At 42.2% G+C, this 13,641-nt stretch overlaps 1 protein-coding gene across 1 annotated transcript in view; it reads left to right on the top strand.

Annotated features, from left to right (window-relative positions):
- Window positions 1–13,641, top strand: part of tenm1 (teneurin transmembrane protein 1) — a 728,712-nt gene that overhangs the window by 405,436 nt on the left and 309,635 nt on the right. The window contains 4 exon segments of the mRNA XM_034181415.1: window positions 5,010–5,026; window positions 5,028–5,081; window positions 5,083–5,133; window positions 5,135–5,207. Of these exon segments, the coding sequence (XP_034037306.1) occupies window positions 5,010–5,026; window positions 5,028–5,081; window positions 5,083–5,133; window positions 5,135–5,207 (195 nt within the window).

Below are 13,641 nucleotides of genomic sequence, written 5' to 3'. Positions count from 1 at the left end.
AATATGGCTAAAAATACTCAGCATAATGATATGTAACAACCACACATGTAGGGGTGTGGTGTAATTATGAGGCACTCATTCAGGTGGAAGCAGGTGTCCATAGTTCAATTCAGAGTCTCTGGTCTCAAGTCTGTGGGTCTCCAAGTGTGGTCACTGATTCCCCTGGGCAGGGATTCACTCTGTGGATGTGTCTCTTAATAGGATGCTGTTTGATGCATCTGGTGTTGTCTGGTGGTTCCCAGGGGGTGGCCAAAGGTGCTGGACTGAGGTTAGTTGGGGTAGGAGTTGGTTGGTGAAATGGGGGTGGTGCCATGTGCCCTTTCAGAGCGGTAAGGGTCGCTATCCAGCTGGCCAGTAGTTTCAATGTCATGGGCGCATGCCAGTGACCAGCAGCTGGTTTATGCCCCCCTCCTTTATTGCTTGTGCTATAGCTTCAGCCTCAGCAGTATGGTGGCGGTTGGAGGTGTTACCTAGTCTTGCTGTCTTGGGTGGTCTTAGGTTAGGCATTGGCTCATTGTTTTTGTGTGGTTTGGTCCTTGTCTTTTGCTCATCAGCTTGGTGTGCACCTGCATATGGGTTTTTTTGGTGCCCATGTCCATGTTGTGACTGGTCGTGGTTCCTGAGGTTACTCAAGGCCTCCTGTTATGCAAATCCTATGGCTGCCTGTGCTCTTTCTCATGGAGACTAGGTTGTTGAACATTGGACACCTGACATGGATGTTAGCTTGCTATGTGGCTAAAGGCTCTTGCTTGCAATATGAGAGCGATGGGGCGCTGATGCAACTCCTCACAATCGCTTACTTCATACCTTATCACACTCTGCACATAGCTGTATAGCTTTGACACAATGAATATATAAGTACATTCATGTAATTCACATTTACTCAGCATACTTTCTAACTCATTGCAAATTCTGCATTGTCTATTATTTTCTGAACCTAGTTAATCCTGTTAAGGGTCTTGGAAAGGCTGGGGCCTATTCCAGCAGTCATTGGGAGAGAGGTGGGTTGGTCCCTTGAACAGGCTGCCAGTTTGTCACAGGGCCAGAATATACAAACACATTCACACCTACAATCAGTTTGGAGTCACCAAATCATCTAACCTGCATGCCACAGATCAGATGCCGTCAGATAAGCTGACGGCAGAACATTGTGGGTCATGTGCTATGGTTCCTTTTGTTCTAGTGGATAAGAAATTAATTTTAAAAGTACTCCTATTAGTTTACAGTATTTATGCACCTCTCACCCCCCAAATTTTTTGTTTGGGGGTAGATATGTAGAGTATATCTTTCGGTCTGTGATTCTTGTAAGCACAATTCCTCCTAAACAGTCAAGTGCATTTCAATAAAACTTCACACAGTAGGAGCACACCATACAGTATGAAGATGTGTATTAACCCTCTGGCGTCCGAGGGCATTTTTTGGACAGTTCACTTGCCTGGCATAAATGTTTTATTATTGCTGTTAACAGCTCTCCCTGCATCCCACAATCAAGTTTTATGTCTCTTTTTTTCAGGACAACCTGTGCTTTCAGAATATATATGTTTTTGTTGTGTTTTATAAGTGTAATAAAGATTTACAATCAAAAATAGACAAGGGAAAAAATAAAGTGAAAAATAATTTTCCACACACATTTATTCAAAACACACAGCAAACTATAATAAATAACTGGTTTTGACACTTTATAAAGGTAATTTGAGGTCTTGTGTGAAAGACTGTACAAACACAAACACAAATGCCATTTGAACAATATATACAAAATGGTCTATGTGTTTTGTTGTCCACTGATATGGTAAACAGTGCTTTATGCAGAGAAAGCAACAGAGTTATCCAGTAACATTCACATGCAAACTAGTGGAGCAATCCTGATAGTTACACACTCTTTGTTTGAACATGTGAGATTGTCATCAGAGGCTCTCCGTCTGCTCCTTGTGCTCTTACTGATCGCTGTGCGTACTGGTGCAGGGCACCTGAGTATGTACTAATAGTATGTATCATTGGAGCACCCAGGGGGCTATTCAAATGAGCTAACTAGTAACACATCACTCCTGAAAACGATCTTTGGCTTTTCACGTGAGGTAAATCTGCCCTACGATTGGATTTTGGAAAACCATGTGATGGTGAACCAATTCCGATTGGACACTCACATTGCACACGTCATCACACAGCTTCTATGAGGAGTACAAAGATGGCCGATGGCTGGCTCGAAAGTCCGCGGACTTAACTTTTCAGCCAAAAAAAGTAAGTTTCTATCTCATATCATTAAAAAGTTATTTATAATTTAGTAAAGTTTGGTCTTAGCCGTCGTATACGATGGCGTTGGCCCCAGAGGGTTACGGGAAAAAATGTGTTTCTCAACATAAAAAGGGAGAGACAATTGATATTTTCCATTACATTCCATTATTTCTGTTTTTGCTCTGTATGCACCACTCTGCATTTAATCATTAGTGATTGATCTCTGCTCTCTTCCACAGCATGTCTTTTTCCTGATTCTCTCCCCTCAGCCCCAACCAGTCCCAGCAGAAGACTGCCCCTCCCTGAGCCTGGTTCTGCTGGAGGTTTCTTCCTGTTAAAAGGGAGTTTTTCCTTCCCACTGTCGCCAAGTGCTTGCTCACAGGGGGTCATTTGACCGTTGGGGTTTTTTCTGTAATCATTGTATGGCTTTTGCCTTACAATATAAAACGCCTTGGGGCAACTGTTTGTTGTGATTTGGCGCTATATAAATAAAATTGATTTGATTTGATTACATTATATTAACCTTCTAAGTTCAGTGAAACTTCAAGTAGTGGTAGCACACCATGTGAAGCTTTGCATAAAAAGATGTGATGATAAGAAAAAAGCAATAAATCAATAAATAAATAAAATAAATTAAAAAGAATAATAACAATCCTTACATTTATTTTTGACCTTTTTAATTGCAGACAGAATAAACAAGATGTTCTGTGTTGAAACCATTTCAGGTATTATTTTGTCCCATGCTTCAGTAAACACATCTTAAGCTCCTTTCACACCGGGCCAACAAAGAGTTGCATAATGGGGCGTACCGACTACGTCGAACTTATACAGGGAGGGAAGCAAAAGGGTCCACGAAATGGCCGCAAAAAAAGACGTTTAATTTTTTCACGGACTTTTGGGGTAGCGCACCGAATGTAGTGTGCTGTGCAACACCGCGCTACTGTATGCATGTCTACGCAACACTGCACTGCTGTATGCCGTGCCTCTGCAGTTGTACGCTACTCTGCTCCAGTCTGGCGAAAAGTCCTTCTAGGTTTTTTAATCAGTATATACCTGCATTGTTAGATTTTACTCATCCTGCTGGACTCTGCTGAACTTTGCTGGCAGTGAAACTTCAAAACCACAGAAGAAGAAGAGACGAGCCAAGCTTCCCCCCTGCGCGCAACATATGCAGTCATTCCTGCGCACGAGATATGCCGCACAATGCAACTCTACACAGGCCAAGTGTGAAAGTAGGGGGTTGCTGTTGTGGCATTTTTTTTCAAAGTTGTTCACACAATCTTGATTTGGGAAAGGCAAAATTAGAAAAAGACAAAGAAATGCCTCACATTTTTGCTTCCCCAGCCAAGGCCAGTACTCATTTTTAAAGGTGGGTGCAGAGACAGTGTAGATTAAGTGTTTATTCCAAGGACACAGACAAGTACCATAAACAGGATTCGAACCCAGGTCTACATATTGGTAGGTCAGCTCCTTATACTTTCTTTACAGGCTTGAGCGTTCAGGACTGCAGACAGGCCGGGCCATTACCCGTACATGCTTCTTTTGCAGCCATGCATGTGTACAGAATATGGTTTTGCATTGTCTTGTTGAAAAATGCATGGAAAGATGACCTTTTGAAGGCAGCATATGTTGCTTTAAAATCTCAATGTACTTTTTCATGAGATTGTCTTTTAACTTTTTATTCTTACCTCATGGCACCACAAAGTTCTAGAAGACAGAAATCTGCCCCCAGCAGATGGAGGATGTGCCTCTCATTTACATCTGATAACGGGGATTTCCCTTTAAACTCCTTTTGTCTTTTTCCATCTCCCTTTTTCTGCCTTGATTTTCTCACCGTCCGTTTTGCTCTGTCTCTCTGTCTCTCTCTCTCGCTGTCTCTCTCTCTCTCCCTCTGTGTTTGGAAAGTGATTGTAACCATACTTGTAGCTGTCTTCTTGTATCAAAATAGGTGGTGTGGTATCACACACACCCTGTGATTTATTTACGCTCATCATTTATTCATTTGTTCCTCTCATCTCTCACGCTCATTTGCTTGTGCTGTAATATTCCTCACTGTGAAAAGTTAAGACAGCAAGTTTTGGCAGGAGTTGTGAAAAGTAAAGCGTGAATTTATTACTGTGCAGTGCAGTTAGATCGAGCAAAACATGTAACACACGTCCGCATGCATGATCTCACAGGGCCTCGTTCTACATTATCCCAGGGAGATTGTTTGGAACGTCTTGTTAATCCATCTGAGGTGTCTTCCAGCTGCAGTGTGGGCTGCGGAGTGGTGGGCCTGTCAACGTCATCGGACACGCGCTGACTATATTCTACGTAGCTGTCATTAGGTTAGCCACGCGGCTCTCCATCTCCACATGGAGATCGCTCCGCTTTCCACCCTCATTCTATAAACCGCTAATGCTCTCTCTCCTAATCTTCCGTTTTCACAATTGTTTTCATGGCCTGTTCAGAGTGAGTGAGGTGACGTCGGGGGGGATTTTACACAATTCTTGTGTTGCCGTGGTGGCCGGGCTCAGGTAGTGCTTGAGTAAATTGAAACAGCATGAAGGATAAGCTGGAGTGTGTGCATACGTGCATGTTTGTGCGAGTGTGTGTGAGAGAACGAGAGAGAGAGAGAGACAGAAGCTGCTTGAGGATTTGCTGAATCCGCTCACTCGCTGAGATAAGAGAGCGTAGCCCACTCAACAGCAGGTTACTGCAGTCTCTCCGTTAATATACTGCAGCACTGTGTGCGTACCGTCTGATACGTGGCTGTAATCTGTGTTTGGCCTGTGCAGATTCGTGCCCCGTATTGGAGCAGCGGGTAACGGCGTGATGAGAAAGGAAGATGTGTGTGCCTGGCGGGCTGGCAAGGGGGCGGAGTGCAATGTGGAAGAAGGCAGTGTATCGACCCCCACCTGCCTCCAACCACGGCTCCCTGCATTCAGGAATCTGCATATGCAGTCCGGCCTACAAAGGGGTTAACTGTGAGCAAGGTAAGATGTTTTTAGACACAAGAGGTACACGCTTTGCATGCGGCGTTATTCCCAACGAAATACACAGTGGCCCCGTCAGGTCAACACACAAAAGAATGAAAGCTGGATTATTAAGGAAACAGGCTTCTGATACCAAATGCTGCAGGGAAAACACATTTCAACAGAAAAAAATCTCGAGTTTTGGATAAGCAGCAAAGATGCTGTAGAATGACCAACACATTCAAAAGGCACATCAGTCCAGAAATTGATAACTGATAATGAAATAGGACTCACGAATGTTAGATTAATTTTTAAGTTAGGTTTAAGATTTAAGTACACCTCAACAAAAATATAAACAACAACACTTTTGGTTTTGCTCCCATTTTGTATGAGATGAACTCAAGATCTAAAAGTTTTTTCCACATACACAATATCACCATTTCCCTCAAATATTGTTCAAAACCAGTCTAAATCTGTGATAGTGAGCACTTCTCCTTTGCTGAGATAATCCATCCCACCTCACAGCTGTGCCATATCAAGATGCTGATTAGACACCATGATTAGTGCACAGGTGTGCCTTAGACTGTACACAATAAAGGCCCCTCTGAAAGGTGCAGTTTTGTGTTATTGGGGGGGATACCAGTCCGTATCTGGTGTGACCACCATTTGCCTATGCAGTGCAACATGTTGGTCCACTCCTCTTCAATGGCTGTGCGAAGTTGCTGGATATTGGCAGGAACTGGTACACGCTGTCATATACGCCGGTCCAGAGCATCCCAAACATGCTCAATGGGTGACATGTCCGGTGAGTATGCCGGCCATGCAAGACCCGGGACATTTTCAGCTTCACAAGAATTGTGTACAGATCCTTGCAACATGGGGCGTGCATTATCCTGCTGCAACATGAGGTGATGTTCTTGGATGTATGGCACAACAATGGGCCTCAGGATCTCGTCACGGTATCTCTGTGCATTCAAAATGCCATCAATAAAATGCACCTGTGTTCTTCGTCCATAACAGATGCCTGCCCATACAATAACCCCACCGCCACCATGGGCCACTCGATCCACAACACTGACATCACAAAACCGCTCACCCACACGACGCCACACACGCTGTCTGCCATCTGCCCTGAACAGTGTGAACCGGGATTCATCCGTGAAGAGAACACCTCTCCAACGTGCCAAACGCCAGCAAATGTGAGCATTTGCCCACTCAAGTCGGTTACGACGACGAACTGGAGTCAGGTCGAGACCCCGATGAGGACGACGAGCATGCAGCAGATGAGCTTCCCTGAGACGGTTTTCTGACAGTTTGTGCAGAAATTCTTTGGTTATGCAAACGATTGTTTCAGCAGCTGTCCGAGTGCTGGTCTCAGATGATCTTGGAGGTGAACATGCCTGGATGTGGAGGTCCTGGGCTGGTGTGGTTACACATGATCTGCGGTTGTGAGGCTGGTGGATGTACTGCCAAATTCTCTGAAATGCCTTTGGAGACGGCTTATGGTAGAGAAATGAACATTCAATACACGAGCAACAGCTCTGGTTGACATTCCTGCTGTCAGCATGCCAATTGCACGCTCCCTCAAATCTTGCGACATCTGTGGCATTATGCTGTGTGATAAAACTGCACCTTTCAGAGTGGCCTTTTATTGTGGGCAGTCTAAGGCACACCTGTGCACTAATCATGGTGTCTAATCAGCATCTTGATATGGCACATCTGTGAGGTGAGATGGATTATCTCAGCAAAGGAGAAGTGCTCACTATCACAGATTTAGACTGGTTTGTGAACAATATTTGAGGGAAATGGTTATATTGTGTATGTGGAAAAAGTTTTAGATCTTTGAGTTCATCTCATACAAAATGGGAGCAAAACCAAAAGTGTTGCATTTATATTTTTGTTGAGTGTATAAGAACACCTTGGGTTCTTTCCATTTTCAGCTTTATCTGTAGTGCATGAGCTAATGCACTTGCATTTCTGGTGTGTCCAACTCCACTTTGCTGTTTGTGTGGTGTGTCACAGAGCACAGAATTTGGACACAGGACTCAAAGGGCTTGTGTTTATACACTTAATTATAATGGCTGTATTTTGGTCACAACATGAATTAAACCAAATGTGGTTGCCGTCTCTCATTGCCTTTAATAATCATGTGTGCTAGAACCTGGCTTATTGCTATTTAGATGGTAGAGTCAGTAGGTGACATAAGTGAGAGGTTTTCTGGCAAAAAAAATGGATTGACCCTTTGAGTATCAAAGTGCACAGCAGATTATTTACAGATCCCTGATGTGTAGCATTTGAATGCTTTGTTTCTGCAACACCCCATCCCCTGTCTCAGTCCACCCGATCTCCAGCCAGTCCCATGTCAATGCTCCCACCAAGGGATCCCAGGCAGAAGGTAAACCAACATTGAAATATAATTCAAACCAAAGTAAATAATGTTTTTCCGTTAATATTGCATTTGTTTCATTTAACTTTTTTTTCTTTTCAATTCAAATTCCTCAACAAATTCTCAGTAGAAAACTCACATCCTAGACAACATGAGATGAGATGAGATATACTTTATTGATCTCACAGTGGAGAAATTATGTTTACACTTCAGTTACCTCAGACAGCAATTAGTCCACAATTATTACATGTTTCCCGTAATAATGGCACACATCAGAATTAAAGAGCACATACACATTTGACATTGTTTATGTGCACTAAATTTGAAGAAGTCCGTTATCCGAATTGAGGCAAGTGGGTGAAGGTCACACAGCAACCTTGAGTTGTGCCACTGTCAGCTTGTGGGGAAGAACGGGGATCTGCTGCATCTAAAACCACACCGCCCCCTCAGAAAGGAAGGGATGACGTGAGCAGAAGCCAGAGTGGGGGGTGTGTGATGGGGGTAGGAGAGGGAATGGAGCATGCTTCAGTCCTGTGAAACAGTTTATTGTCTTTGTGGGTTGAGATAAGAAACAGCCAAATGTTCACCAGGCCAAAGACATTCCTCTGGAGGAAAACAGTCGGGCAATTTGTCCTTCAGGTTTGATAAGCCTGCCGTGTTGTGGTTTGAGCAGTGAAAAACACTTTTTACAGCTTCACTTGAACAACCAAATCCCAATTATGAATTAAGAATATTTCCAATATGAATTAAGAATATTTCCAATTATGAAGTAAGAATATTCCCCGGCCTCCGAAATCTTCATCTTCATCTGCAAGACACGCATCTGTTCCAAGATGTCATCCAATTTGTGTCTGAGTTCAAGAGTCATCGCAGTCTGAGAATGCACTGCCTTGCCCACCTCGTTAATCCTGATGGACAAGCGAGGGGCTATGGTTTTTAATGTCGCCATCTTGCCAATTTCCAGTAGATCAGGGCAGCACATAAGCCAGAAAGTACCAGCCCTGCTACCATAAGACCAAATATGAATAAATTCTCGACGTCCTCAACAGAGAAAGGCGCAGAGCATGCAACACACCACGACTCTCAGAAGTCGAGTACATATCCCGCAGGATACGTTCCATCTAGGCAGGTAGGATCCCCCGGTCCTGACCTTCATGTAGAAAAGATGGTGTCAATAGCGTTTAGAGACCAGCTGATCAATTCCATGGTTAATCCAATAGTAGTCCAATAGATCCAGTATCCAATATAATTTGAGGAATTCACAGTCTGGTGAAGTAGGGACTTGAAGGTTAAAGCAGAGAGCAGAGATAAGGGAGAGTGGAGGAGATGTGACCGCCTTCGTCGGAGTCCCAAGCTGTTACTTAGCTGAAGACTGAAAGACCAAGACCTTTAATGAAGAAGTCTTTCGTATGGTCTACTCTGGAAATTCTATTGACAGATTGACCCAAGGATGCATTTTCCTCAGAGAGGAGATCTTGGCATTTCAACAAGTTACAGAGGCATTACACCCACTGCAATTACAGCAAAAATACACAATTTTCTCCTTCTTAACTGAGTTTGTCCTGTGATCGAACATCTACACCGTCACAATTAAAACATTTTTCATGAAAGCAGATTGACAGCTGGCCAAATTTTTAGTTAGACACATCATCAAGGGAATAAAGGTTTAAAAAGTACTACTGGTTCTACTGTTTGTAGACTTTGGAAAAGCCTTTGACACTATGCACTCTGATAAAATTGAAGATATTTCTTTGCCTAAGGACTAGGGAAACTGTCTACGCAATCTGTGAGAACAATGATGGAGAGACAGAGTTCTTCTACACATTTGCAGTGGTCCAGCAGGGTGACACAGTTGTCCTCCACCTATTTGTTATTTGTATAAACTAGAGGACAAACAAAATAAACTCAGATTCACCATGAAAAGCATGAGGAGTCACTGCTATCCAGCTCAACAAAATCACACATAATGACCTTGTTATCTTTGCTGATGACATAGCCAGTGTTACTGCGCGTATATACTTTGTGGACAAGGCTGCAAGAAAAACAGGGCTACATGTGAACATCCGAAAAAACAAGTTCTTGGTCTTGAGTACAAAACACACCATCAAGTCTCAAGATAACAACAAGATCAAAGAGGCCATAGAGTTCATGTATCTCTGCAGTAACATTAACTCCATGAGGAGAGATGTTGAGCTTCACCTCAGTAAGGCCTGGGGAGCCCTTAACAACCTCAACAAGGCCTGGAAATCCAATCTGTCCCCCGATCCTGAAACGCAACTTTTTTCATACAACCGCTTTGTCCATCCTGGTCTATAGATCAACCAGTTGGACACTGACTGCAAAGATGCAGTCCTTACTGAACGGGTGCTTTTACACTCATGTTGAGAGTGGCTTTAAATGTCACCTGAAGGGACTGCCTCACAAATAGGGAGCTATACAATATTATACCGCCGTTAACCATCACCATCTGGGAGAGGGGTTTGCAGTTTTCTACTCACCGTTGGTGCAGCAAAAAAGAACTATCCAGCAACCTCACTTTATTCCCCTTATTGAGATATCCCATAATCCCATGCGCACCGCAGAGGTCGCTGCAGTCTAAACAACATAGAGAAACCACATGACAGCAAATGCACATGAACATTATACTACCAAAATGTAATTTTTTATGTCTTTCATAACATTTATAAGAGACTGCTGCATGAGACCCTGAAAACTTGCTAAAACAACTACTCCAAATAATCTGAGTCTGCTACGTTTAACCTGTGTGGAACATCATAAACGCAAACCAAATTTCAGACATGTTATATATATTACTCTGGAACAAACAGCACAGTGTTGTAAAGGACAATAAGCAGGATGTTAAAGAGCAAACTTCACTTTCCCCCAGAATGACATGAACAGGCAGTGATCGCGGCTCACAGCAGTTCCTAATGAAAGTAACAGAGGAACAACCTGAGATTAAAGTGCATTAAATTGCACTTATCAGACTGTCTCAGTGCATTTCTCAATGTTATACTGACATCTCGCAGAGCAGCAAACTCTGTAAATTTTGTGCGATTTTGCAGGATTTGAAACCTCAGTAGGGCAAATGGCAGCTCAGGCTTTGTTTCACCTCTGATGGTCACCCTGCACATATCTTTTTAGACCAACTTCTGGATGACATTGGTTGCCTTCCCAAAGAGCTCACTGTTGTGATAGTTGATCTGGATGAATGAAAAGACAGAGTCTGGTGAATCAAAAGCAAGCTTGACCAAAAGATGATGATGATGATGATGGATTATTATTATTATTTTTCTCTTTTTTTGAGTGGAATGGAGCGTTATGAGCTCTAATAGTTTGTGTACAAGCACACACTTGCTTTTTGCAGTTTCACTTTTTCAGAACCAGTACAACCATGGGTGCATAGATGAGCACAAGTACAGTACATATGGTCTTTACACAGCTCCTGTAGCAAATGATGAATTTGTGGCATCGCGTGGCGTCTAGTGTGAACGCGGCACAGGTCTTCATTTATATAATCCTGAAGATAAACAGTATGGTACCGTATGGAAATTCTGTCTGGGGGCGGCATTTCTCCAACACTGAGTGACAGTACAACAAGACTATTGAGGGAACAGACCAAAACACCCAGACACTTCTGAAGGTATAATTACAGCCACTGAAGCTGTGGCTCTAATTACAGAAAGTGTGCAGAGTGCAACATTTCTCTGTAGCATAAACAGTTGTACACATTCATGGTTTGGAACAGACAAGGATAGTCTTAAAAATAAGATGTAAAATTTCAACTACAGTTTCTCAGAATGCCCATGGGAGACCAAGTCTAGATTCTCTTTTTTTGCACAAAAATACTGAAATCAAATGGCCTGTGAAAATCCAAGAACTATGCACATGGCCCTATTTCCAAAATGGTTAATACAGTATTTTTGTTTAACCCCTTGAATTCTAACTGAACATTTACACTTGAGCACATCCTTTCAGCTCCATTGCAATGGTGTATAGAGGGGAAATTACAAATATTTTGTCAATGTTCAAATACTTATGGGCCTCACTGTACACCTGCTTATTGTATTTACCTGTTGCATGCTAAAGCCTTTTCCATTTTAAACTGGAGGAGAGGAAGAGTTCATCAGGTTCTCTAAAGTTCGACTGTTCACCATTTGTGAACAGTTACCTGCAAAACAACCCACAGACAACACACTCAGGTACAGGAGAGCCACTTTTGTGCCTGTGTAGTCACATAATGGGCTCTAAACTTTCTTTCTGGTGGAATAGCCATGACCACTCTCGTCTCACAGCATGAATGTTCAGGGTTTGATTCCAGCACTGTCTGATTGTCTGATTTCTTTCTGTATGGAGTTTGGATGGTCTCATATTTGTGTGGCATCCTCTCTGCTTTGCTCCCACCATCCAGAAATGCAGCTCATTTTTATTACACTTTCTGACATTTGAATGTAAGTGTCACTACCTACAGTGCGCTTGAGCACTAATTTGATGACAGATGCAAAACAAAGTTGCAGACAGAACCCAAGTCCATTTGGACTGTGTCTTGAGTGCAGTTTGCTGTTTAAGCAGCAGGAAAAACTGGCACAAAGCTGGAAGCTCAGCATAAATTACTGCGTTTATTATTTACTGGACCCCTGTTCAATTTGTTGCCTCTGGCCAGGACTCTCTGGATTATTTTTCATTGGTAGCTCCTCGGTTTTAGTGACCAATGAGTCTAAATATCTTATTTACACTTTTAAAATACCTACCTTACTAGCTAACCCCTGAAATCAAATTTCATCAAGATTAATCTTCAGTAACATTTGGATAAAGAGTAAAAACCAAACCAGTAGAAGGGAAGACACCATGACGCTAATGCAATACTTTATGAATCATTGGGACAAGTGGGATTCCCCCTGGGTAATTTTTGATACTCAGAATGTCATTTCCTTTTTTGGTTTACTGATGTACAGTAGTGTTCAGAATAATAGTAGTGCTATGTGACTAAAAAGATTAATCCAGGTTTTGAGTATATTGGAGCAGGGAGACAACTAAGAGTGTCAGGAATGTGGGTAGTTTAGGCCAGTTGATGTGTTCTTTGGCAAATTTTAATCTCTTCTGCACATGTCTTTTACTTAACAGAGGGACTTTGTGGGGGATTCTTGCAAATAAATTAGCTTCACACAGGCGTCTTCTAACTATCACAGCACTTGCAGGTAACTCCAGACTGTCTTTGATCATCCTGGAGCTGATCAATGGCTGAGCCTTTGCCATTCTGGTTATTCTTCTATCCATTTTGATGGTTGTTTTCCATTTTCTTCCACGCGTCTCTGTTTTTTTTGTCCATTTTAAAGCATTCGAGATCATTGTAGATGAACAGCCTATAATTTTTTGCACCTGCGTATAAGTTTTCCCCTCTCCAATCAACTTTTTAATCAAACTACGCTGTTCTTCTGAAAAATGTCTTGAACGTCCCATTTTCCTCAGGCTTTCAAAGAGAAAAGGATGTTCAACAGGTGCTGGCTTCATCCTTAGATAGGGGACACCTGATTCACACCTGTTTGTTCCACAAAATTGATTAACTCACTGACTGACTGAATGCCACACTACTATTATTGTGAACACCCCCTTTTCTACTTTTTTTTTTACTAATAGCCCAATTTCATAGCCTTAAGAGTGTGCATATCATGAATGCTTGGTCTTGTTGGATTTGTGAGAATCTAGTGAATCTACTGGTATCTTGTTTCCCATGTAACAATAAGAAATATACTCAAAACCTGGATTAATCTTTTTAGTCACATAGCACTACTATTATTCTGAACACTACTGTACATCTATGTTTGATACAAAAAATATTGATACCTGACCTGCTTATTGTTGGATATCTCAAAAACATGTAATATGACATTAAAAGCAAAAAAAAAAAGCCAATATAAAAAACTGAAATGAGGTTATCCACTCAGACATTTTTGTTGATCTCAGTTAAGCTCACATCCTACAGTTTGAGAACCACTTAAGAAAATAAAAGTCTGTTTGAAGTCCCTCTTCACTAATCCATCCCTCAGCAACTTTATCACCGTGTAGCAT

This window comes from Thalassophryne amazonica, chromosome 11 (genome assembly GCF_902500255.1).
Source record: "Thalassophryne amazonica chromosome 11, fThaAma1.1, whole genome shotgun sequence".
Classification (NCBI taxonomy): domain Eukaryota; kingdom Metazoa; phylum Chordata; class Actinopteri; order Batrachoidiformes; family Batrachoididae; genus Thalassophryne; species Thalassophryne amazonica.
The sequence above is the reverse complement of the archived record's forward strand: the minus strand, read 5'-3'. Positions and strand labels throughout refer to the sequence as shown.